At 48.3% G+C, this 23,866-nt stretch overlaps 2 protein-coding genes across 2 annotated transcripts; both read right to left on the reverse strand.

The window, feature by feature from the left end:
* PCYOX1L (prenylcysteine oxidase 1 like) lies at positions 1-9,624 on the reverse strand. The gene is made up of 6 exons (XM_062188873.1): positions 9,534-9,624; positions 5,644-5,850; positions 4,411-4,585; positions 3,157-3,368; positions 1,922-2,062; positions 1-1,503 (listed from the first exon to the last, which is right to left on the reverse strand). Exons 1-6 carry the CDS (start codon positions 9,619-9,621, stop codon positions 842-844), a joined length of 1,485 nt encoding a protein of 494 aa, XP_062044857.1. The 5' UTR covers positions 9,622-9,624; the 3' UTR covers positions 1-841.
* Positions 9,625-12,094: 2,470 nt separating this feature from the next.
* Positions 12,095-22,378, reverse strand: GRPEL2 (GrpE like 2, mitochondrial). The gene is made up of 4 exons (XM_062188875.1): positions 21,868-22,378; positions 19,910-20,063; positions 18,483-18,564; positions 12,095-15,581 (listed from the first exon to the last, which is right to left on the reverse strand). The coding sequence occupies exons 1-4, from the start codon at positions 21,939-21,941 to the stop codon at positions 15,217-15,219; spliced, it is 675 nt and encodes a 224-aa protein (XP_062044859.1). The 5' UTR covers positions 21,942-22,378; the 3' UTR covers positions 12,095-15,216.
* Between the last annotated feature and the right edge of the window lie 1,488 nt (positions 22,379-23,866).

Here is a 23,866-nt window from a genome sequence, read left to right on the forward strand (position 1 = left end):
AAGCATAATCCTCTTCTCTTTCCAAGCGAGTGTCACAAGAGTGGGTACCAGGTTGACCTTTGAGGAATTCCACTCCAGCACTCTGTCTTCTGTTCTTCTGTGGGGGCTGGGGGGTGACTACTGTCCATCATTTGGGGACTTGTCTTCCTTGCAAGGTAGATCCATCCTCAACCCGTGCATGAAGAACAGAATGGCCAGTTCCTCCAGGCGCCAAGCAAAACTTCCCTCTTCCCACTGGCTTCCAGGAAGCTCAGAGCACATCGAGGGCTCCATTGGGGTCAACATGTCTTCCTTAGGTCCTCCCAATCGTGTCCTCTGATACATAGTGTTGCTGAGAGGCTTGGAGAGGGCGTTAAGTAAGTTCTGAACTAGGTTCTTACAGCTCGTGAGCCCGCCGTAAGTAAGGGCTGTTATCACTTCTGAGGTTTTCTCATCTTCTCTGTATTTGTAGCCATCTAGTTGTGTTTTAGATGCCTCAAACAACTGTCTACTTTGGGAGCAGGAAGTGGGAAACAGACTCAGTCCTCCCTGCCTTATAGTCCCTCCTATCACCACCCCGGTTCCTAGTCAGAAACCAAGTCACAGGCAGCTTGAGAAGGTGGACTTTTTACTTCCTCTTAAAAAAAATAAATATACTGGCTTGAGTTTTCTTTCCATTTCTGATTCTCCTCCTTAAAAAAGAAAGAAGCATCTGGTGTGAGAATCCACAAGACAGACAGACAGCTGGCCACCTGGACCCACACCGTATGGAAGAGGGCAAGCATGGCTTGGTAGCCCGACTGATGTGGGGCGTGAGCCATGTCCATTGGGGGACGAAGTTCTCAGGCTCTGCTTGGAGCCCTCACAGTTCAGTCTTGACCTTGTGCATCAAATCCCTTTGGTCAATCTTATCCAGGTCCCGGTACCAGCGGTTGTAAGCCAGCAAGGCCACGTTCTTGGCAGCTACAGCCATCGCCTCCACGGAGCTGGCTGCCCACTCCAGGGCATTGAGGTAGAAGAGTTGGTCATGGAGTGTGAACCTTGGGAGGGTGGTGCGGGAGCCATACAGGGGGTGGGCCTGCCACTCCGCTGTCTGCACTGAGTAATAGGAACGGAAGAGGGTCTTCAGTTGGGTCCGAAAGAGGGGCTTGGGGGACTGGACTCGCCAAACAGCTGCTTCCTGAGGCTGCTTCCGCCGGAAGCTGGCAGAGATGTTGACGGGACAGATGTTGTCCAGAGTGCAGAAGAAGTTGGGGAAATCTGTGGTGAGGATGTTGGCGAAGGGGAAAAGCTTAGGGTCGGGGAAGCCAAAGTAGGAAGAGTTGAGGTAGCCATGCACCAAGGAAACAACAGTGGGCTGGAAAGACCCCTGGACATCAGCGATGGGTGGGTTGAAGCCTTCAAAGGTGAAGTTGCTACTGCTGCTGTCCAGGTGCAGAGGAGTAGCGATGATGACAATGTCATAGAAGTCAGAGCCACTGCCCATCTCATTCTCATACCCCACCTGGTACAGGGCTCTTCCTTCTGGAAGGAGAAAAAGCACACAAAAAGCAACTTATTCCTTGGCTTCTATCTGATCTTCCATCTGGGGCCTGGTATTGGAGGTACAACAAGACCCTGGAGCCTAGAGTGCTGGTGGGCTGTCCAGAGGACAGGTCATGGTCTCTCCATGCTGGTGTGGCCAGAGGGTGAGCGCTGGACTGGACCACATTCTTACTCTCATTCTGCCACTGGGGGAGCCTGGGAAAGGCTGCAGCTCCAAGTCCTCACTGGTCATTGGATCAGAAAGGCTTGATGAAGAGTAAGCTTTCTGGGACTGATATTTGCTCAGGACAATAGCGCCCTCTAGTGTCACTACAAAAGGCTGGGGCTTCCCATTTCTGTATAGAAAAGAAGGAGGGCCTAGCTAAGAATAGCCATGCCTTGGGCTCTGTCCACTCACCTGTACTGTGCAGGGTCACAGAAGTCACTGTGGCATGGATCACGTTGGCCTTGGTGAGCTTCAGCAAACCAGAACAAACCAGCTTGTTGCCTCCTTCTACAGACCACAGGCTGCCTTGGGCCCCTGCTAACGCCATGGCTCCTGGGCAAAGCAGGAAGGGTGGCCGTGAGCTCTCAGAACCACTGGGCAGGGGCTGGAGAGTACAGCACTATTCTACCTGGGCCTCTCAACCACAGGCACTGGGAGACAACATGCAAATAAGTGAGACTGAACGTTCAAGACTGTGAGGTGAGCGCATCGTGCCCAGTGGGAGAACACACTGTAGGATGCTGTTTGTGTAGGGTGGGCAAATTCCCGAGGCAGAAAGTAGATCTGTGTTTGTCTAGGGCTGGAAGGCTGGAGGTACTGGGGAGGTGACTGCTAAAAGCTGTGGGGTTTCTTTTTGGGGTGATGGAAATGTTATAAAATTGTGATGACAGCTGCACAACTCTGTGCAGACAAATACACTGAAAACCACTGAGTGGAATACTTTAAAGGAGTGAACTACGGGGTGTGGAAATGACATATTAATGCAAAAATGCCGAGAAAGATACACATGAGATACTGAAGGGCTGAGCAGGGAAGTCACACGAGGGGATACTGAGGCAGGCCCTGAAGGCTGGGAAGGAGCCTGCTGTGTCAAGAGCCAGAGGAAGAGCCTGGGCACGCTGAAGGCGTTCACAAATACACAGATTTTCATTTATTCAACAAACATGTGCTGAGTGTTTAGTGTGGCTCGGGCGCTGTTCTGAGTGTTGGGAATCCCGCCCTTGGGAAGCCTATATTCTCCACGCTCACAGCCAGTGCTGGAGGATGGTGGACCAGGCACAAACCACTCATGGTGGGGAGCTGGGAAGATCAGGTGCTCCAACAGAGGAGTACCCAGGGGTCAGGGACCCCCACACGGCTGTTCTCAACTCCTGTGCTGACAGACATGTAAGGGACTGTTAGACAGCCAGTGGTAGAAACACACTGGCCCTTTGAGCCAAGCTTGACTTTCACCATCTGTGAAGTGGGCTGAATACCATCTCCTGCCAGCTTGCAGGACCAACTCCAGCATTAAATGAGAATGGAGCATCAAGGTTCCCAGGAACTGTAACAAGGTGGCTCAACCTGCGATTATGGCAGGTACCCTGGCCATTCTGGGCAGCATGGCAGGGGAAGGGCAGTGGACAGGCTGAGGGCTCAACACTCACCTGCAAAAGCTGGCATCGCTGCTGACTGGCCGTAGCTGGCCCGCAGGACGGCGGAGACGACATCGTCGATAAAGCGCTGCGTGACACCCACCTGAAGCAGGGACTCGGCCACGGAGCGCTGGGTCATGTTGATGAAGGCAGACTCCCCGAGCGAGTAGAGCAGCTCCTCCACGCCTGAGAAGGCATAGCCGTGCGCCTGGTACTTATAGATCCTAGGAGGCACACAGAGTGGGAGTCCTTGTGCAGGACGGCTTTGGGCCCGACAGCCAGATACCGAGTCCCTGTACCCAGGAGGCCTGCCTGGACCCGCCACCTCCTCTACCTACCGAGGGGTGGCAAGGAGGCCAGTTACGCTCCGCTTGGCCTAGGCTCTGGATAGCAAAGGGGTAAGGGCAAGTATGCTAGAAACCCAGTGCACCTGGCTTCACGGCACAGCTCTGCTCAGGGACAGCTGTGCCACCTTTCTGAGCTTCTCCCTGCCTGAGCTTGTGGTCCACAGCCCCTTTTTCACCCAGCTTGGACTGCCAGGCAGTGTGCCAGGGCCCACCCTTGCGGACACATCCCCTTCTCCAGCAGCTCCGGCTCTGCTGTGGCTCCTAGGACCACGCTGAAGCTGATGACAGCCGTCTAATGCCAGCACTGTCACCGGCTCTGCTGGCCCAGCCTGTCCTCTTTTGACCTCACAGGACTCCTGTTTATTCCCGACCTCTCATCTTGTCCCTGCACCGCTGAGCCAACCTCAGGGGCTAGCAGGGACTAGACCCACCTGCTGACTGATTTTGCACTGGCTGCATTCTGGGGCTGCTTTGCAAACATTGTGTTTGCTTTGTGGTGGGACACTGGATGGTGGTGTGTAGAAAGCCAAGCATTTGAGTCCCAGTCCCCACTGGGCTGCAGCAGGGTGCTGGATGCCTCCTTTAAAAGGGTCCTTGCTCTTCAGGTCACCCCACTTCCCAGTGCACCCTGTTCTCTTCCACCTGCACTTATCCACATCCCATTGCAGCCCTTGTAGGTGACTGAGTTGCCAACCCATGCGTTTATCAACTTGGCGGAGGGAGGAAGGGAAGATGCATGCTAGTGTGACAACACCAGAGAGACCATTTCTTCCCCAGGCAAGGCCATTCCTCATGCTGGGGGCTCGCTCTGAGCCTATCCTGAATTATGTCCAGCAAGGACCTCCGCCTTTGTCACAACTTCCAGCCAAGTGGGTTCCTCCCCCTCCAAACCCCACCCCTGCAGCTCTGCCAGCCCTACCTCATGAACTTCTCCATGACCTCCTCCACCCACATCTGCAGTCTCAGGAAGCTGATGCCATAGCGCCACCAGAGGCGGAGCAGGTTCAGCAGGTACCAGTCCGTCTCCTCCAGCACGAAGTGCTCCCCGCCGAAGATGGCGCTCCTGCCCACCACCTCGCGCCGGTGCCTCAGCCCTGTGGACACGCAAGTCCCTCAGTCCCCTTCAGAGAGTCCCTGGGAGACCTGACAGTGCTTCAGGCTTAGATTCAGGGCTTTCCAAATGCAAACAGAATGTCTCCATGAAGGGTTCGCTCATTTGTGCTGCTTTTTTATAAAGAGCAATCCACGTGCTGGGGGAAATATTTGGCTTTCCTAGGCAATAGCATTCTACATGTTTCCCCACAGGAATCCACTTGCCACGTGAGAGGGAGATTCAGGTGCTAGCCCAGAACGTCCAGGAGCCAACAGCCACAGGGCTGGCTCTCGGGGAAATGGTCACAGCTGCTTCCGGCCACCCCGCATGCCCCAGCTTACGAACACTCAGAGTGCCCTGATCGGTCCCTCACCCCCCCGCTACAGTCACGGCGCTGCACCCTAACTGCAGTCTGGGTCTTGAGACCGCTCTGCAGCTAGGCATAAAGCACTTCCTGAGTACATACACAGTAACTGACTGCAGCCCAGGTCCAACTGGGTGGGCAGAGGGGGCACTCGGAGGCTTTTGTGATAACAAACAGTACTATCAGGAAGAACCTGCACGCGCCTCTTTGTACATCTGCAAGACCACCTGGGAGGGCCCCAGGTGATTTCTGCATGAAATACTGTGTGTACGTGTGGTTTTGACAGGGGCTGCCGGCTTGAGTCCCACCTCCCTCGCTGCATGGCGTCAGCTGAGAAAATGCTCAGTTTCCAGAGCCTCAGTGTCCTTAGGAGGAGGCCCACTCCCAGCTCGCAGGCGATGCCTGCACCCAGAAGCTTGTGGACGTTTATAGGATCGCAGTTATTAAGAGGCAGCACATGGAAGGGGGAAGAGACTGGCCTGGGAGTCAAACCTGAGTTCTAATCCCGGCTCTGTAACTAACTCACTGTGTAACCTCAGGCAAGTTCCTTCCCCTCTCTGGTCTCAGCTGCTCCATCTGTAAAATGAGGAGATGGGGCTTCATGACCTTCCAGCCTCAATGATCCGATCCGGGCAGTCTGGAAGGGCCTGATGGCTGCTGCCGGTGGCCCTGGGGCCCCAGGACCATGCACTCACCCAGGAGCTTGACGAAGTCCTGCATGTGCAGGCTCAGGGAGTGGAAGGAGGCGGCTCCGCTCTCGTAGTGCTGCTTGTTGACCGAGATGGTGGCCAGGCGGCCGCCCACGGTCCCCTTCTCATACACGTCGATCTGCACCCGGGGTCCGAAGTGCTGCTGGAGGAAATGGGCCACGGCAGAGCCCCCGATCCCGGCCCCAACCACCGCTGTCGGCAGGTGCGGGAGGAGAGAGAGAGCACGGGAGTGAGTGAGGTGCAGGCTACCCCTTCACGTCCTCCTGCACCAGGGTTCCCCGGGCATTGATTTCACAGACATGTGCAGGAAATGCGCAGACGGAATTTTCTATGGGGCTATCAGGAATAAGCAAGGCCAACTCAAGAACTGCCATATCCATAACCCTCATTTCATAAGGACACATGCGCACCAAAAGAGCAGGAAAGAGGCGTAATTCAGGATGACCATTTAAAGAGAGCAAATTTAGTTTTATACAACACTCACCACCTTATCCTTATTTTTCTAATTTCACTATGAATTGGTGAAAAATAGCTACCGACCGTTTCTGTTTGGTGGGTCAGTGTTTGGAAACCACTGCTTAACCCAGGGGTCAGCAAGCCACAGCCTCACAGGCCAAACCCAGGTAGATGCCTGTTCTTGCCAACACTATTTTCCTGGAACTGTCCCGCCCTTTCTTTTCCTTATTGTCTGTGGCTGCTTTTGTACGAGGCAGAGCTGGTCAGTTGCACCAGGAGCTGCCTAAAATCTCTACTCTCTGGCCACTTACAGAAAACCTCAGTCAATCCCTGGTCTAAGCCTAGCCTCCCACCGGCCACTTATATCACTGCTGTCTGTGCTTGCCAAGACTGGAATGCACCCTATGACATGCTGCCCGTCACCTCGTGAGGCATCTGACTCCACTCTGCACTCCTGTGACCAAGTTCCAGATGGCTGAGATCTTTTTGGGTCTTATCAGCCACTGTCTTTACTACACCTCCTGCCTTCCTGGTATTTGCCAACTTGGCTTCCACACCATCAGTCTTCTCTTCCCAGGCACTGATAAGAAGGGGTCACTGGTCAGGGCATGGAAGTGTTTCCAGGAACCACTGTCTAGACAGAGACTAACCATTAAATTTCACTGTAGCTACTGACCTGGCACCACCCTACACACAATGTCTGCCTACCCTGACCCCGAAATGCCACTTTCCTCTCCTCTGACAGTGCAGTAACCCTATCCAACAAGAAAGTGAGGTAAATCTGGTGCCACCTGTCCTACTGGACCCAAATTGCACCCTAAGACCAACAGCTCTGTGAAGAAGCATCAGGCAAATCCTGAAGACTCCACGCGGTCCTTGATGATTCAGCTTCCCCTCCACCTTCTGGCCTTGTGTAGCACATGCCCATGTTCCCTCTCCTGTGGGGTCGCTGCAGAGCTGCTGGGTCGGGCACACTGTCGCTGTGCCTCGCTGACTTCACCCTGTAGGTCACTTTTAGCTTGGCTTGAGTGATCCACCTGAGATGAGTCAGGCGTCCCTCCTGCTGTTCCCATAAGCACATCCTTGCTTACCTGCGGCTGAGCCCTTGCCACAGTGTATTGAAGTGGCTTGCCTCAGGACAGAGAGAGCAGGGCCATTTGGTCCCCAGGTCCCAGCAAGTACCAGAGTACCCGAAGTATGTGTTGAATCCTGGACAAATAAACCACTTCCTCTTCCTCAAGATTTACGAAGTTACTTCCCAAAGTGCCCTTAACCTTCTTCTAAAAACCTCTGCAGTCTCCTGGCTTTCATTTGCGAGTCCCCTATGACCCATTTTCCAAGAGAAGAAAAAGGCCTAGAAGCTGACCCAGGGCTACAGGGAAGCAGAAGACATTACTTCATTGCCAAGCAGCTCATGCAACACAGCCGTTGACCACTCTTGGTGTATGGGAAGATGGCCTGGGCACAGAGATGAATCAGGCAGGCCTCTGTGGACAGAGCGACACATGCACCTGTAGCAAAACACAGCAGGATTCCAGGGGGTCCCAAGGCAAGAAGCATTGAGTTCTGCCTCACGCAGGGTGGGGATACAGGCTTCACAGGACCCTGGCGGGCTAGGGGCTTTCCAGCCCGAGGCAATGTCTACTCGGCAGGGAGAAGAGCAAGGGCAGGGCAGTGACGTGGTGGGCCTAAAAGATCGACATTTGATCCGAGAATCTGGCCATCCTAGCAGGAAGCCCCTTGTTCTCATGGCGGGTAGGGTCCAAACCGCCGAGGGCAGCATAGGCTTCTGTCCCAGTGCACGGTGAGGAGAGCTAAAAGGCAGTGTGGCCGTGCTCTGGAAGAACTGGGGTGAGGCAGGCCAGCAAGCTCCACATGGCCAGAACAGTTCTTCTGGGAGGCCACGCCCTCCCTACTCACCAGTGGGAAATGCCTGACCCTTCCCCCTCCTTCAGAACTGGCTCAAACCCTTCCTCTCTAGCCCTTGAGATTCTTCTTCCTCCAACCCCCCAGACCCAAGCCGATTTCTGGCTTGCTTTAGTCTGTCTTGACCCTTTATGGCCTGGGCTGTGGTTTTCGAATCCAAGAAGCTTTTGGCACAGCTCTGGCATTCCTGCGAGATGGGCCAAAGCACTTCCATTAACTGGGATGCAGGAGGGCAGCCTAATGGGTAGAGACTCTGTGTCCTTCCACACATTCCTGCCTGTGAGAATTCTATATGCAAGGGACCTGAAAATCCTGATGAGTCATATAGAGTTAAGATGATAATAATTGTTAAGAAGGGGAAAAAAAAGGAGGGTGGTGGTCATTTGGCACAATGGCTTAAGTTGCTGCTTAAGTCGCCTGGTTTGCATCCCAGCTACTTGACTTCCAATTCATCTTCCTGCTAATGTCAACCCTGGGAGGTAGCAAATGGGACCCAGGCACTTGGGTGGTCCCTGCCACCCACGTGGGCGACCCAGATGGAATTCTGAGTCCCCTTCTTCCACCTGGCCCAGGCCTGGCTGTTGTGTTTCTGGGGGAGTGAACCAATGGAAGGTCTTGCTCTGTCTTTCAAATACAATGGTAAGTAAATAAACAAAAGCAAGCGTAAACAAATACGAAACCCTGTCAATGATCGGCATGATGTATCCTGTGAATGAGGCGTCCTGGTCTGACAGTGGTTTATTTTGAAATGCATCAAAACAGACGACGATGCAGGGATGGGCAGCAGGACATGCGGTGGGGACAGGACAAAGTAGGGAGAGTAGGGGTGAATGGCAGAGTCTAGAAGGTGGGTGCACAGATGATCACTGTAACATTCTCCCAGCTTTTCTGTACCTTAGAAAACGTTCAAAATCAAACACTGAAAAGCCACACAAGTAATAAAAGTCATTCAGCAAGTCTGCCTGCAGCTGACCCACTGGTCTTTCTCCTTGAAGGCGTCCTGTCCTCCCCGGGGTTCTGGCTTAGATGTGACTCCCAGGAAGCCCTGCCCCAGAGGCCAAGATGCATGCAGACTGCCTGGGACCGGGAGGTGGCCGCTCCACGCCTATCCCACAGGCGGCCCTCCACACACCTCTATGAACGCCAAGCCCAGCCCTGTCTGCCGTCATGCGGGCGCCCAGCAAGGAGCCAGGTCCACAGGCAGATGCTCGGTGACAATGGACCTTCCGGGGAGATCGGAGGCCAGTCCCGCGCAGTGCTTTTTCCGTCTCAGGTGGCCCACGCCACACGCCCATGCCACCCTCCGCGTCGGCTCCTTACCTGTGCGGGCCCGGCCCTCGCCCAGTCCCCAGTCCCTCGCCTCGCCCCCGCCCCATTCCTCTCCCGAGCACCGCTCCCTCGCCCAGCAGCTCTTCTCTGCCCCCAGCCAGCGGAGTCCCTTTTCCCGCCCAGCCCTCAGGGCTCAGGCCCCCACCCCTCGCGTCCTTCCGCACCGATTTTGCCGGGCGGGGCGTCTCCGCCTGCAGCGGTCGCGGCGAGCAGCGCGGCCATCGCGGAGAGGAGCGGCCCAGCCTGGGCCATGGCGGGTGGCGTCCGGGACAGCGCGCGGGCGCTCGGCTCACCGCCCGCCCTGGCGCCCCACTGGCCGTCCCGCCTCCCAGCCTCTCTGGTCCCAGGCTTTTATTGGCCCAACGGCCGTCCTTCTCCAGGACGAGGCCCTCATTAGCTACATCTATTTCGGGGCAGGCTCTCTCATTGGCAGCTCCCCCGGCCCGCCTCCGGAATACGGCTTCCTCATTGGCGGGCCGATCCTTGCTCGGGCGCAGGTGTGCGCGCCTCAGCGCCTCAGCATCAGGACCAAGGCCCCAGTGCAGTTAATGGTTGCATGGGAAGGAACCAAAGGCCAACTTTGGAGAGTTAGGAGCTCTGTAATGTGCCTTCTCCGGGTTTCTCCGCTTCCGTTTTCATAAAACAGGCAGAACAATGCCTGCTGAGCTTCCGAGTGGTTGTGACGGTCACGTGAGATAGGGGATGGGAGGCCGTTTTGCAGTGTCTGCACAAGCTAGAAATTGCTGACCAAGCTTGCGGTCAGGGTGGCTACACGGCTGCCCTATGCGTGTGCTGAAGCGAGCCCGCACGGTCTGGATACTGCTGCTATTTATATAGTTTACGTATCTGCCTTCCACTGCTTAAAAAATAAAAGGAAGACCAAAAAAAAAAATAAATAAATAAATAAAAGGAGGAGGTCCCACCTGCTCTCTTATCAGAAAGGAGAAAAGGCAAGAAGGCAGGAGTTCCCATTTTCATTCTCTAAGAGAACAAGGGCAGCTCTGGTCTGGTTTACAACGCTGTACAACCCAGATTTCCTCTGGCAGAGGAACAGGTAGGGGCGAGTTTCAGGATAAATAAAGGAAATCTTCTTTATTCAGTGAGATTATGGATAAGAGAAGAAACGGAAGGGAAGGGTTTATAGCTGGGGCTCTAAGTTAGCTTTGTGAGTCTTCATAGGGCCAACATGGATGACTACTAGAAAGGCGATAGATGACTAAGCTTCACAATCTTCAAAAAATATTTTGGGCAATGTTTGTGTCAGGATGAAAAATCTTTTCAGTTCATTAACAAAGACTCAAGATATTCCCCTATTGTCCTTTGTCAGTGACTGTTCACTGATCACTTAATACCAAGGTCTCTTGTGTCCGATGTAATCTGATTCTTGTCATTTTCTGGTGGGACAGAACATATTTAAGATTCATCTTTTTAAACTCTTGAATCTAGAGTTGTTTTTTCTTCTATTAGGAAGTCCTTCCAACCCTAGCAGCCCATAGACCACGTGTAAGCTCTCAAGGTTGTAAGGCAGATTCAAAAGAGCCCATAAGAGGTGAGGCACACTTCTGGTGGCACAGGAGTGCAAAGCAACTGGCAAGACTGGGAATGAGGTTGGGACACTGTATCAATTGTCTGTTGCTGTGTCACAAGCCATTCTGACTTAGGGCCTTTAAGTTACAGTCAATTTATTTAGGCCACAGGCTGGGGCTCAATGAGATCAGCTCATGTGTTCCCTGTAGTTCATTTGGAACTGCTCCACTGAGGGTGGGAGCATCCTTTCAAGATGCCTCACTGGCAGGCAGAGGGTGCTGACCCAGTTAAACCTCAAACCAGGGCCCTCAGCTCTACGACAGGCCACTTCAGCTTGCTCTTGAGGTGATGGCTGGGGCTCAAGACAGGAAGTGGGCCTGCCAGTTTTAACAGTTCTGAGTCCAGAAACTGTAGTGTCACTTCCACTGTATCCTATTAGACAAGAAATGCAACAAAGCTCCAAGGACAGGCAAGAAAAACAAACATATGTCCTAACCCCCTATTTAAGTGTCAAGGAATTCTGAAACAGTTTTTAAATCACTGCAAAGCATCAGACATGGACAAAGTTTGAGTGGACAGGAATAAGAATATACTAACAAACATCGGGAATATGTGAAACAATGGATTATGGAGCCAGGTTGTGTAGACAAGACTTGCGCAATGATGCAAACACAAGGCCAAATCTAAGAAAAGGCCGGCTCCAAAGAGCAGTTCGGCCAGGAGACTGAGTATAGGGAAGCCATCTGAGAAGCAGAGGTAAAAACAAAGCCCATCAAAACTTGGGAAGGGCATGTGGAAGCTGAAGGTCAGATCAGGGCCACATGCCAACAACATGGTTAGGAGATGGTCAAGAGCAGAACAGTACAAGTATAGCAGTCAACACAGATAAAACAACTAGAATGAAAAGGCAAACATGAGAAAATAAGGCAATGCCAGACAAGAAGGCAGAAACAAGACTCCAGATCTAAGAAATGCATAGGAATCAGAGAGAGAGAGGAGTCAAGGAGGTAGAAAAACAGCCAAGACTTAATACTGAGGCAGAATATGGGAAGCCTATACTGCATCCACTTTGCTGTGCCGCTGTGAGATCTCATCAGGGTACCTCCCCCGAGCATCCACAGCATTCAGTGAAGTGACCATAACGTACCAATATCAATATGAATGAGGAAGACAAAAGAGTCAACACCCAGACTGCAGTTATTCCAATTTTTTATTAAAGTTGTTTCTGGATATTACGTTTCATCCTTACATCATGAATGAGCACACCAAATAACTTGTATCAACTTCAAACTGACTGATTCCTTTATGGCAATAAGGAAAGTCAGTAAAAGGTCTGTAGAATCCAAGTACTACAACACCAACATCCCTCCTAGGTGAGCCACAGCTTCCTTACACACCACCTGCTAGACACTGTCTTCTTGTTTTGTCACCTCAAAATAATTAAGAGCACTAACACAATTTTCTTGTTCAATCTAAAAATGTATGTTCCTTGTGGTGGTTAATTAAAAACAAAACAACCAACCAACCAGAAACTGGAAGGAAAAAATTCACTGTAAATGATTAGCTTATATGTTTTTTAATAATCATCATTTAACTAGTCTTCCCCTTTCCTTAGACTTTAGGCAGCTACAAAAACACTGTACAATGTGCATAACAAAAAAAGGATAAAAATAAATATGAGGGCCTACTGTAGTAGGCAATTGACATATTTCACTTAACCCTCACAGTATCATGAGAGAATTAAAAGCACTCTACAAATAAGGAAACAGGCTCAGAAGAGTAAATGACTGGTGCCAGTCACACAGGTGAGTGAACTGGGATCAGGTTCAAGTGTATGCTGACCAAGCCTATGCTCTATTATGCTGCTCTGGCTCCCCCACAGCCCTTCCAGTTGACATTCTCTTGTAGCTTCACCCTCCAATTCTAAACTTAGATTTTTAACTCTGCAAAAGTACTGAATAATAAAAGAACCTAAAATGATTCTTAATCTACTTGCAAAAATAGAAGGTGGAATGGAGTAGCAGAAAACACTTTAGGTAATCAGAACATTCCATATCTAAAATTATGGTTAATTCTAATTAACTGGTAATAATTGCTAGTGTTCCAAAAACACACATGGGTAATTATAAAGGGCTTTCCCCCCTCCTATTGTCACCATCTGTCAATCTCAAGGAATAAAGGCAAAACAAACAAACAAAAAATACAACACAAATTCTTATTGTGAAATTTGATTGCTCAAATTACAGTATGCACTTGGTGGAATGAAAAAAAAGATTCTGGTTTTATAATCTTACTACCAGTCTTTTGATTGCCTTTTAAGAGTATCTAAATGTGAAGATGGAGATGGTAGGGCTCACAAGGGCACGGCTTTATTATAAAGGGCCAATGTGGTATCTTCGAATGGGGATATTGGGCTCAGGACACACCATCCCAAAATACTCTTAAAAAAAACCAGAATGTGGCACCCCAAAATATCCTTCTTTGGCATATTTAAAGCTGATAATTTTGACAAAAACTGGACACAGGTATCTAAAAAGGAGGAAATTTATACCTATAAGGGAAACCTACATTAGCATAAATAATAAATAGGAAGAGGGTGGCTACAGATAATTTGTATTAGACTTTAACTGGGTGATTTCCTCCATTCATTTCCTCCTCTCACCACCCTGCTCAGCCCCTGTTCCTGTCTGTAGTTCAGGATGCTGCAAGCTTGAACTGTGTGACCCTTCCTCAAGACTAATTCTGCAGAACTCTTGAATATATATAATTAATCATGGAGTTTTCCTCTGTTAATCAGCCTCATGTCAATTTAATTAACATCTTAGCCAAAGAACCTAGAAGTGTGGAAGTTGATTTATATTATAGGTAACTAACTTAAGCCCAAACCTTTGTAATCTTACCATCTAACAATTATCTACTGGGGACATATTTGGAAGTTCATTAATATTAAATGATTGACATTAATACAGTTTCTTATTCAAATTCTCACTGAAATTTCATCACTAGATTTTTTTTTTTTTTTTAACTTCAGGTCCAGTCCTAAAGACTATCATACTTTAGAAGCACAAAGAATGAGATTAGATTAAGGCCTCTTCTAACATAAATACCCATGATTGATCTTTCTAAAGTCTGATTGATGTAGCATTCTTTCACTCATTTATTGGACAAATCCTTTACAGAAGACGACTATAAGCAGGGTTGAAAAACAAACAAAAATAAACACAGAGGTCCATTAACTGTAGTATGTTAATACATAAAAAGGGAGCTAGGTGCTTACATAAATGTGACCTAAGACATAAAAGCTAGGAAGTAAAGCTTGTCAGTGAACAGAGGTAGTGATGTGTGAGTATCAAATCAAAAAATTCAGCATCACTAAATGAAATGAGAGGTTGTGGGAGCCCAACATTTTGGTCCTGCTCGCTTCCCCAATAATCTCATAAAGAATCAGAAGGCAAATCTGACAAAGGGGCAAATGAGTCATGGCTGGCAGAGCAACAAGCTGTAGGTAAACTGCTTATGTAGATCCATTTAGGTAACGACTTGTTGGTGCTACCTCAGTTTTCCTGGATTACACAGCTCAGGAGGCTGAAAATAATTTGAAGATAACTCTGAACAAATAAAGCACAAGGTTTCCTGGCCATCCTTGCTTGAAAGGGTCCTGGGTATCAGATTTCTTCCATGATCCCTGCCCCCATGTCTGCCTGTGCCTTTAGCTCCTGCAAGTGGGAGTCAGAAAGGAGTGGGCTGGGACAATGATGTGAGCGTGAAAACATACTTGGCAGGGACTACAAGGATGAAGGATGACTGACAGGAAAATAATACAACAAAAAAGGGCAGGAAATAAAAAATCTGTATGTATGAGAATCAACCCAAATGATAAACTTACAATTATGAAGCTTTATCATCTAAGCACCCATGTGTTGAACCAATCCCCACTATTTCCCTTTTCAAAAAAACACAAGCTGCTATACAATTTCCATTACAGGGAACATTAGGAAAGAATGTTTAGTTGAAACTACAGTTATAAGGATTTTGGATTCAAAGTCATCAGAGTACCAATTTAAAAATAATTTTCGTAAACATATTTTGACAAAGGTTGTAGGAACACTTGTCACATTGTTCAAATGCCCAATGGCAAGACTTCTGATGAGACCGAACAGGTCGCATTAAATCAAAAGACTATCTGAGAAATAAAGCCAATATGACTAAATCCAAAACAGATCACATGAAGTACCTCATGTACAATACAAACCTAGTTTAATAAATAAGGAAACAAAGGTGGCTGCACTCTGGAGAACATGCAGTTCCTTGATGGCCCATTTATAGTCTTCTCTGAGACTCCACTGCCACTTCTACCTGGGCAAGTCTAATGGTACGACCATGAAGTTTGTAGCCATCTTGTCTTACTAACGCCACCGTGCCAGGCTGCACCCCAACACCAGCTGGCACGTGACAGATAAGTTCATGCTCATGAGGGTCGTATTTATCACCGATGGGTGCCATCTTCTCCAGGCCATGCTTGGCAAACACACTTTTCAGCTTTGCTTCTAGGAGTGACAGCCCCCGAAAGACCTTCTCCAGAGTGAGTGTCTGGTCCCCAGGCTCTGTTTCTTCAGAAATGCACTCAGCAGTCTTCTCCAAAATGTCCGCCACCTCCACCAAGTCCTTACAGAAACTCTGGATTCCTACAGAGAAACCAGTTACTTTCATTGTTTGGGAGGAAAGCACTCTGCCCTTGGCAGTGGAGTTTAGGGAACACCTAGAGATAAGGGTGGTACATGTATATGAGGTACCACAGAAAGTAGGAAAGGGCCACACTTACTCGAGTTCATAATCAAGTACCACCAATCCACTTGACAAGAATGTGTGTTTTGAACACAAGAACTAAATAATGCTATGTACAAAAGGCTCAAAAATTTGCCCTTTCAAAAATAACTATTTTTATTGCTTTCACCTTTAGCTTTGTGTACATGGTTAATCTTCCTGCCTATCTCATTGTGGTAAGGCATACATTTTCAACAGGGACAAGATAACAGTGTTTCATGGCGTATGGGGGGGGGGGCAGTATATTCTGCTATGGGATGTCCAGAGTGGCTTATTCTTGTGGACTGACTAAATGGGAATAAGAAAGTAACGCATATCCATAGACGAGGTCAATTTCAACTGCCTACTATAAGGTTGCAGGAGATGGGCCACAAAACGGGTCTCCTCTTTTATAGTCCCAAGAAGTATCACAAAAGCAAAGTAAATTTGGTTGCTGAGAATCCCGTTACTTCCAATTCTGCAGCTTGATTTTTTTTTTTAAATGAAATCAGGATAAGGAATGTCATCATCAGAGATGTCTACAACATAATACGCAAAGTTCTGGATAGGGTGGTAAAGGGCAAGCAAGGGCTTGTTAATGTGGTGTTAATCCAGAAAGAGGGCTAAGGCCCCAGGCCACAACAAGTAGCTGTCTTAACTGTACTCACAGTAAGATCAGCCACAGGCATACAGTAGAGTAGATGACAGAGGAGAGATGGGAGAGAAAGATGAATGTCAGTAAGAATTCTACCTTTAACTTATGGCTAAGAGGGATCCCTTATAGCTTGAGGAAAACAAGGGGAAGCAAATTAGTTGAATAACAGAATGGTTGTTGGATGGATGATGGATTTGATTTGGGGTCATGACAGATGGGGTGGGAAGAGAAAGAGAAACAAAAGATTCAATTGCAGTAATCTAGGTATCAGACAGTCTGTCTGGTGTAGGAGAGGAGGCAATGGAGAGCAAAGAGTGAAACCAGGAAATATTGGCAAGGAACTGGCCTTGGTGTGACCAAAGTCTCCCACAAACTGCTTCCTCCTACCCATTAAAGACATCAGTCATAAAAATTAATGGATGTTAACACTCAGCTGTAAAAGCAGAAGAATGAGCCAAAGCCTTGGAAATGAACACGCTGACTAGCATCTCACCCAAGAGTAAAGGATGTCTGACAAGGATCAATCAGGAATACAGTGGGCTAGTCAAAGGAAGACAATGTTCTAACAGAATTGTGAAAGAAGCCAGCTTCTTGGCTTACTGGTAACATGCTACAGCAAAAAGACAGTGGAATTTGAGCCAGTAAAGTTCTGTGATTTGGTTCCCTTGTCTGTACAGTGAGGGGTTCAATCTGATCAGATTTGCTAAATTTCTCTGGCCTACTAGGAGGAAATGACTTAAGCAAATGACTTATGTGGCATACTTTGCTAGACACACTTGCTGTATAAGTTAATAAAGTAGATTAACTGTCAAATTCTTTTGAGTTCATTTAATATGGACTAAACTGATAGAAGCTAATTCAAAACTTGAATTCTGACAGGCCCACCCACTTAGCTATCCTCAAGCAGGGCATATATACAGTGAGAAGTCTTATTCTGTTATCATCATTAGCCTGTTACAAAGATCTCCTATAACTTAGAAGTCAGTATTTTTTATGTAAAAGGCCATACAGTAGGCCTTGTAGGAAAAGACATGAAATCAAGGATCTTAGGTGGGTGATTAGGCAACAGAGAAAACACATTCCATTAACTTTGTAAGGTTAAATTCAAAAGTGCATTAATGCACTAAGTAGGGGCAAGCTGTTGTTTGCCAAGCCCTGCAGTAAAAGCTGGAAGTAAGAGATTGCAACAGACAAAAAATATCAGGACTACAATGTGAGGCCAGTTCTTTGTTGACAGTTAGAAACTTAAAACATGAGGTATACAGCACTGAGTGAAGAGCAAAAGGCTATGCAAAAACTTTGGCACTGGACAGGACAAGAAAGTAGATTCTGTGCTAGTTGCAGGTAAAGTCCAGAGAACAGGCAGAAGTGTGATACAGGGGATTGGACAATATCATAGGGTCACTCAAACTTCAGTCCATGTGTACTGATAGCAAGTCCACATTCCACAGTAGATTTTAAGTACAAGGAATCACAGAATTGCCCTCTTCCCCTGAATCCCTCCTACTCATCACACTTCCTTCAATACCTTTGGAGTAAGCGAGAACAAGATATGGTGTATTTAGGGAAAAATTTTTGAAAGGGATCAAGAAGATTATTCATAGTGCTTTCATGAAAAAAAGAGACATGGTCTATAGCCTTCACAGTGAACTCTTTTCAAACTATTTTATAACTCAGCAGGTTGTGGGCTACTGAGAGTGACATAAATGATCCTTGTCCATAGTAGTAAACATTGTCTGGTGGAGACAGTTGGTTATTACCTTGTGGAGACAGATTTCAGCTTCTGTTAAGCAAATGTTGGCATTCCTGATCCCTGAGAGGTCTACTCTTTACTTCCCCTTTGCATAATTTAATGCTGCATTGGTTTATTAATGAGCTATACACAATTGTTTTACAAGCACTGGAATGTCAGCTAAGCAGTGGATGTGCTTGGAAAATAAACAAGGTCTGGCCAAAATAAAAGTCAGCATTACTTTAGCAAGTGGTTAACTTGCCACCATCCTCAGTAAACAGCACAGCAAAGCCCATGGGAACAGTGGATGGGTAGGGGGAAATCAGGTTTAGGTCCAAACGAACATTTACAGTTTGCAAAACTGAAAGGCATTTTTATTGTGAATAGATCTCTTACCAAATATCTTGGCATCTTCCACACATCTCTGGGTCCGCCTCCTTATGTTTTCACAATCAGCCACAGCTCTCTGGTATCTTATCTGAAGATCAAAAGCAAAGTCAAAAGGGTGAGAAAACAAATACTTAATGTTTTTGCTTACTATACACATGTCCCTCTTGTAGGTTTCTATAAAACAGAAGAGCTGGCTTTCTTTTTCCTATTCAGGCAACCTTGTCAACATTCTTTTATTGAACTGAACTCTAGGACAACTGAGCAATTTCAAAGCATGTCATCTATTTGGAGGTAGTTATTTTACCTCCTTTAATCCTTTTCTCTTTCATTTCTACAATTCCTGGTTCCTTCAACTGCTTTTTTTTTTTTTTTAATATTTATTTATTTGAAAGGCAGAGTTACAGAGAAGCAGAAGCAAAGAGAGAGAGCAGTCTTCCATCTGCTGGTTCACTCCTCTGATGACTCCAACGGCCAGAGCTGCACCGATCCGAAGCCAGGAAATTCTTCCGGGTCTCCCACATGGGTGCCGGGTCCCAAGCACTTGGGCCATCTTCTACTGCTTTCCCATGCCACAGAAAAGAGCTAGATCGGAAATGGAGCAGCCGGGACTCAAACCTGCACCCATATGGGATGCCGGCACTGCAGGTGGCAGCTTTACCTGCTATGCCACAGTGCCAGCCCCTCAACTACTCTTATAAGATATGTTTTCCACCTTCCTTCCTACTCTGGGAGGACTTGCTTTGGCAATGACTCCGGTTTCTCTAATTCCTCATTGTATCTGTCAACCAAGGACTGGGTCCAACATGCTAGATAAAGTTTGAGTGGCAGAGTGTAACGTTCAGTGACCTCACTCACTCAACTACTATTTACTGAATGCCTACTACATGTCAAGCACTGTGTGTCCTTAGCCAGTGGTGTTTTTGAACTATTTTTTTTTTTTTTTTTTGCCTACCATACCTAGCAAGAGAATGGAGGAGGATGAAGGGTAAAGAACCAATTAGGGGAAACTTCATTTTAAAAATTGACCTGGGGCCAATTCTTTGGTGTAGTGGGTAAAGCTGCTGCCTGCAGTGCCAGCATCCCATATGGTGGCCGGTTCAAGTCCTGGCTGCTCCACCTATGATCCAGCTCTCTGCTATGGCCTGAGAAAGCAGTGGAAGATGGCCCAAGTCCTTGGGCCCCTGCATCCGCGTGGGAGACCTGAAGGAAGCTCCGGGTTCCTGACTTTGGAACGGCGTTGCGGCCAATTGGGGAGTGAACCAACGGAAGGAAGACCTCTCTCTCTGTGTAACTCTTTCAAATAAATAAATAAATCTTAAAAAAAAAAAAAAAGAAACTGTACATATGAAATTAAAAAAAAATTGACCTAAAGAATGTTTGGCTATTTAAATCAGAGAGAGATGTGAAGAACAGTTAATATAAAATCTACTCACTGTTAAATCCTGGACTTCCTTTTCCAGTTTCACAGCTTTTAGCCTCAAGGCTCGTTCAGTAAGAGATGGCCCAAGCTCATCTGGAGGGTCCTCGGAACTGCAGTCCTCCCCAGCAGTTCTCTGGGTGGCAGTGCTGAATGGGGGCAGCCATCCTCTGAGGGAGGAGAGAGGTGGCATGGCATGAAAAACTGCCTTCATCAACAACCGAAAGTCCTCCCAGTTTACAGACTGCAAAGTTTCCCAGGTTGAATCTGCTAACAAAGTGTTTTCAGACACAATAACCAATGAACACTTAGGAACTTCTATTAAATAACAGAATTTGTTTTACCCAGATTCGTTTCACAACAAGCACTACTGTCACCTCTACTTTACAGATGAGAAAAGGGACACTGAGAGATGGTTTGCTCAAAATCACAGCTGGTACTGTATAGAGCCAGGATACTGAGCACCAGGCACTGCAAACACTCAGAAATGGGTCCACTTAAGTCAGCAAAGAGGAAATCGAGTGCCAATACCCAGAACCACAAAGGCTTATCAGAGGCAGGAATTCAAACACACACAGTCATAGAGTTCTGGTTTCACTTTTCACCTCATACACTGGAAAATGTTAAGTCCAGTAAAGGGACCTTATCAAACTGGAGTTTGGCTCGGAACGCTAAGCCTTCATTCACATAAGCTGTAAGGCTTTCAGGAAAGAGAAGCTGTAATTCCGAGTTGAGAACTCACCTATGCGGAAATATGTAAAATAAATCACTGAAATACTTAGAAACATCCTATTTTGGTTTGTGGTCTATCAACAGGTGCCTAAAATAGGTCCTTGAACTCAGTTATTATGATCTGATGTCTTATTATATATTGGTTCCAAATTCTTAGTTCAGAAAATAGGGCCTTCCTAAATCTAGGGCAAATTATACTGGGTGAAATCTCTCCTCCTTAAAAATCCACACTTACACTATTTAAATCTGGTCAAATAACTTATTCTTAGGACCAACTTCAAGGGTTTGAAAATGGTCAGAGTTCAGAAGGTGAAGGCGGAGAGAACTGGGACAGATCCCGATTGCTGCTGCCTCACAACTGGAGTGGGGGAAATCTTCATCAGAACCAACAGTTTCTGTCTGGTCATTTCCTGGCTTCACCAACAAACTGCCAAAAAAGGCTTGGAAGCCCAAACAAGCAAAAACCCTGAAACCTTGAATCAGCCTCTACCCAGGTGCCAGGGCGTGGTACTGGGTCAGGCGACAAATAGTTACACACATTTCCAGGACTCCTCCACTGCGTAACTGACAGCTCGGAGGGCCAACCCCATCCGTATTCCGCCATACATTTTCTTTCCCAGGAATAGTCTCCCGGAAAACAGGAATTAACATCGTCGCAGAAATTCCAGAGCCCTGACAGGTTTCCAGCCCGGGTTCTAGCACTTCCCGATTAAGTTTAGAAAAGTAACTCATTTTTTTTTTTCTCCCCGAAATGTCAGTTTCCTCAATTAGTAAACGGAGAATATTAAAAAGAACCACCCATAGTTGTGGTTGCTGATGGAAAAAGGCAGCCAGAGGAACTTCCGTCTCCCGAGGGAGGTATCAGGTCCAGCGCCCACCTTCTCCCGACAGGTAGTGATGGCAGGAGCCAGGGGAAGAGGCTGGCCTAAGGTCACCCGGAGTCGGGACAGACTCGTATTCACTGCAGATGTCCCACACGGAGAGGAGGAGCAGCTAGAGAGCTGCACCCCCGACGGAGTCGATGGCTTTGCGTCTTCTCATTCTCCTCAGCCCGGGAACGGGGCGCACCTGTGGCCTCAGTTCCCCTGTCAAACCGGGCGTGAACACCCAGTTTGAGGCCGAGCGGCTTGGCGGGCTCTCTCGCCTGGGCTGCGATAACCCTCGCCTTCCAGCCCTCACCCAGCCGCCACCTCGCTCATCCGGATAGCCCTCACATCCGCAACCCCCTCCCCACAAACTTACCTGTTCTCCCACGCAGCACTCGAGGCCAGGAGGCGCCGCACCCGCCGGACCGCCCACAGCGACCGCGCGGCCATGTTCGCAATCCAGGAGGACCCGGGCAGCGCATGCGCATTCGCTGCAAGTGAAGAGCAGCGCTCCCTTGAAAACCACGCTTCCCGGCAGCCTTTGGGGGCTCGGGACTTCCGGACAGGAACGCCACACTTCCGGTTGGCTATGCCCTTCGCTGTTCCCTAGCCTGTTTTCCTGACTGAACTCAACAGTTCCGGTTCTCAGTAAGTTGGGCGAGACCGGTCTTTGACTTCATCGCGGCTGGGTCCGAAACACGGGATTGGCGGCAAAGAAAGTGGAAGCGTCTGTGCCCTCATGGAGTTCACATGAAGTTATGTCATAAAAACGCGACAGAAAGGAAAAGTATGACCCGTGCTCAAAACTGAGGGGCACCGTGCAGCCGAAGTCTAGAATAGAAATACGGCCGAGTGTGAAGAGAGGAGGGAAGTGGTTCAGGAAGGGGGAGACGTCATCTGCAAAGGTCCTAGGAGGGAGCCGACGTACAGGGAAGGGGGCGTAGTAACTGAGGACCAGTGGTGAGGCAGCCCTAGGTCACGTGAGCGATTGAGACGTTGCACCCTGAAACCCCATTCCCGCGCAACTCCTGCCTCTTCTCCAATGCCTTTATTTCCCGACGGAACCTTTCAAATGATGCATATTGTTTGACTTCCCCGGTCTGAAACACAAGCTCCGTTGTGACAGGAATATTTTCCTTCCTTCCCTAGTGTGAGTGTTCAAAGTGTGTTTTGCTGGATGATTTTATAGTCTTACTCTGATGGCAGTGTAAACATGTGACAACGCCTTTACACATTTTTTTTTTTTTTTGACAGAGTGAGAGAGAGAGACACAGAGAGGCAGGTCTTCCTTTTTGCCGTTGGTTCACCCTCCAATGGCCGCTGCGGCCAGTGCATCGCACTGATCCGATGGCAGGAGCCAGGTGCTTCTACTGGTCTCCCATGGGGTGCAGGGCCCAAGGACTTGGGCCATCCTCCACTGCCTTCCTGGGCCATAGCAGAGAGCTGGCCTGGAAGAGGGGCAACCGGGACAGAATCCGGTGCCCCGACCGGGACTAGAACCCGGTGTGCCGGCGCCACAAGGCGGAGGATTAGCCTGTTAAGCCACGGTGCCGGCCTGCCTTTACACATTTAAGAGGCCCTTTGGTGTATGTAAAATGCAGGGTAAAGAAAACAGGTAAGACAGGCTATTGTAAATAGTCCAGGCAAGAGAGGCTGTGTTCTGTCCTGGGACCACCTCGACAGAATCCTTTGTAACCACCCTCTGTGTAGAGTAGCTGTGTCCAGCACTCTTAATTTCTTAGAATTTTATTTCTGTAACTGCAGTGTAAACTTGGCGAGGAATCTGCCTTGTTCACAACTGATTTCCGACATCTAGGATAGCATGTGCTCATTAAATACTTATTGAGTGAATTAAGTTGAATGCGTGAAGACAGGAAGATGTGGATGAATTTTGGAAATTTAGAATATAAAGCTGAGGTGATTTTGAGGACTGGTAAATTGAGGACTGGGGCTTTTGGAGTTGCTGGTTTAATCACTGGGTAGCCCCTAAAGGTTAAATTTTTTTTCTTTTTTTTTTTTTATAAATGTGATTAGGTTAATTTTTTTTTTTTCTAGAATAAGGAATGGAAAGTGTTCCTTAAGCACCTCAATTTTTTTTTTTTTTTTGACAGGCAGAGTGGACAATGAACCATTGGTTCACCCTCCAATGGCGCACTGCGCTGATCCGACACCAGGAGCCAGGTGCTTCTCCTGGTCTCCCATGTGGGTGCAGGACCCAAGCACTTGGGCCATCCTCCATTGCACTCCCGGGCCACAGCAGAAGGCTGGCCTGGAAGAGGGGCAGCCGGGACAGAATCTGGCGCCCTGACCAGGACTAGAACCCAGTGTGCTGGTGCCGCAAGGTGGAGGATTAGCCTATTGAGCTGCGGCGCCGG

Source organism: Lepus europaeus, chromosome 4 (genome assembly GCF_033115175.1).
Source record: "Lepus europaeus isolate LE1 chromosome 4, mLepTim1.pri, whole genome shotgun sequence".
Classification (NCBI taxonomy): Eukaryota; Metazoa; Chordata; class Mammalia; order Lagomorpha; family Leporidae; genus Lepus; species Lepus europaeus.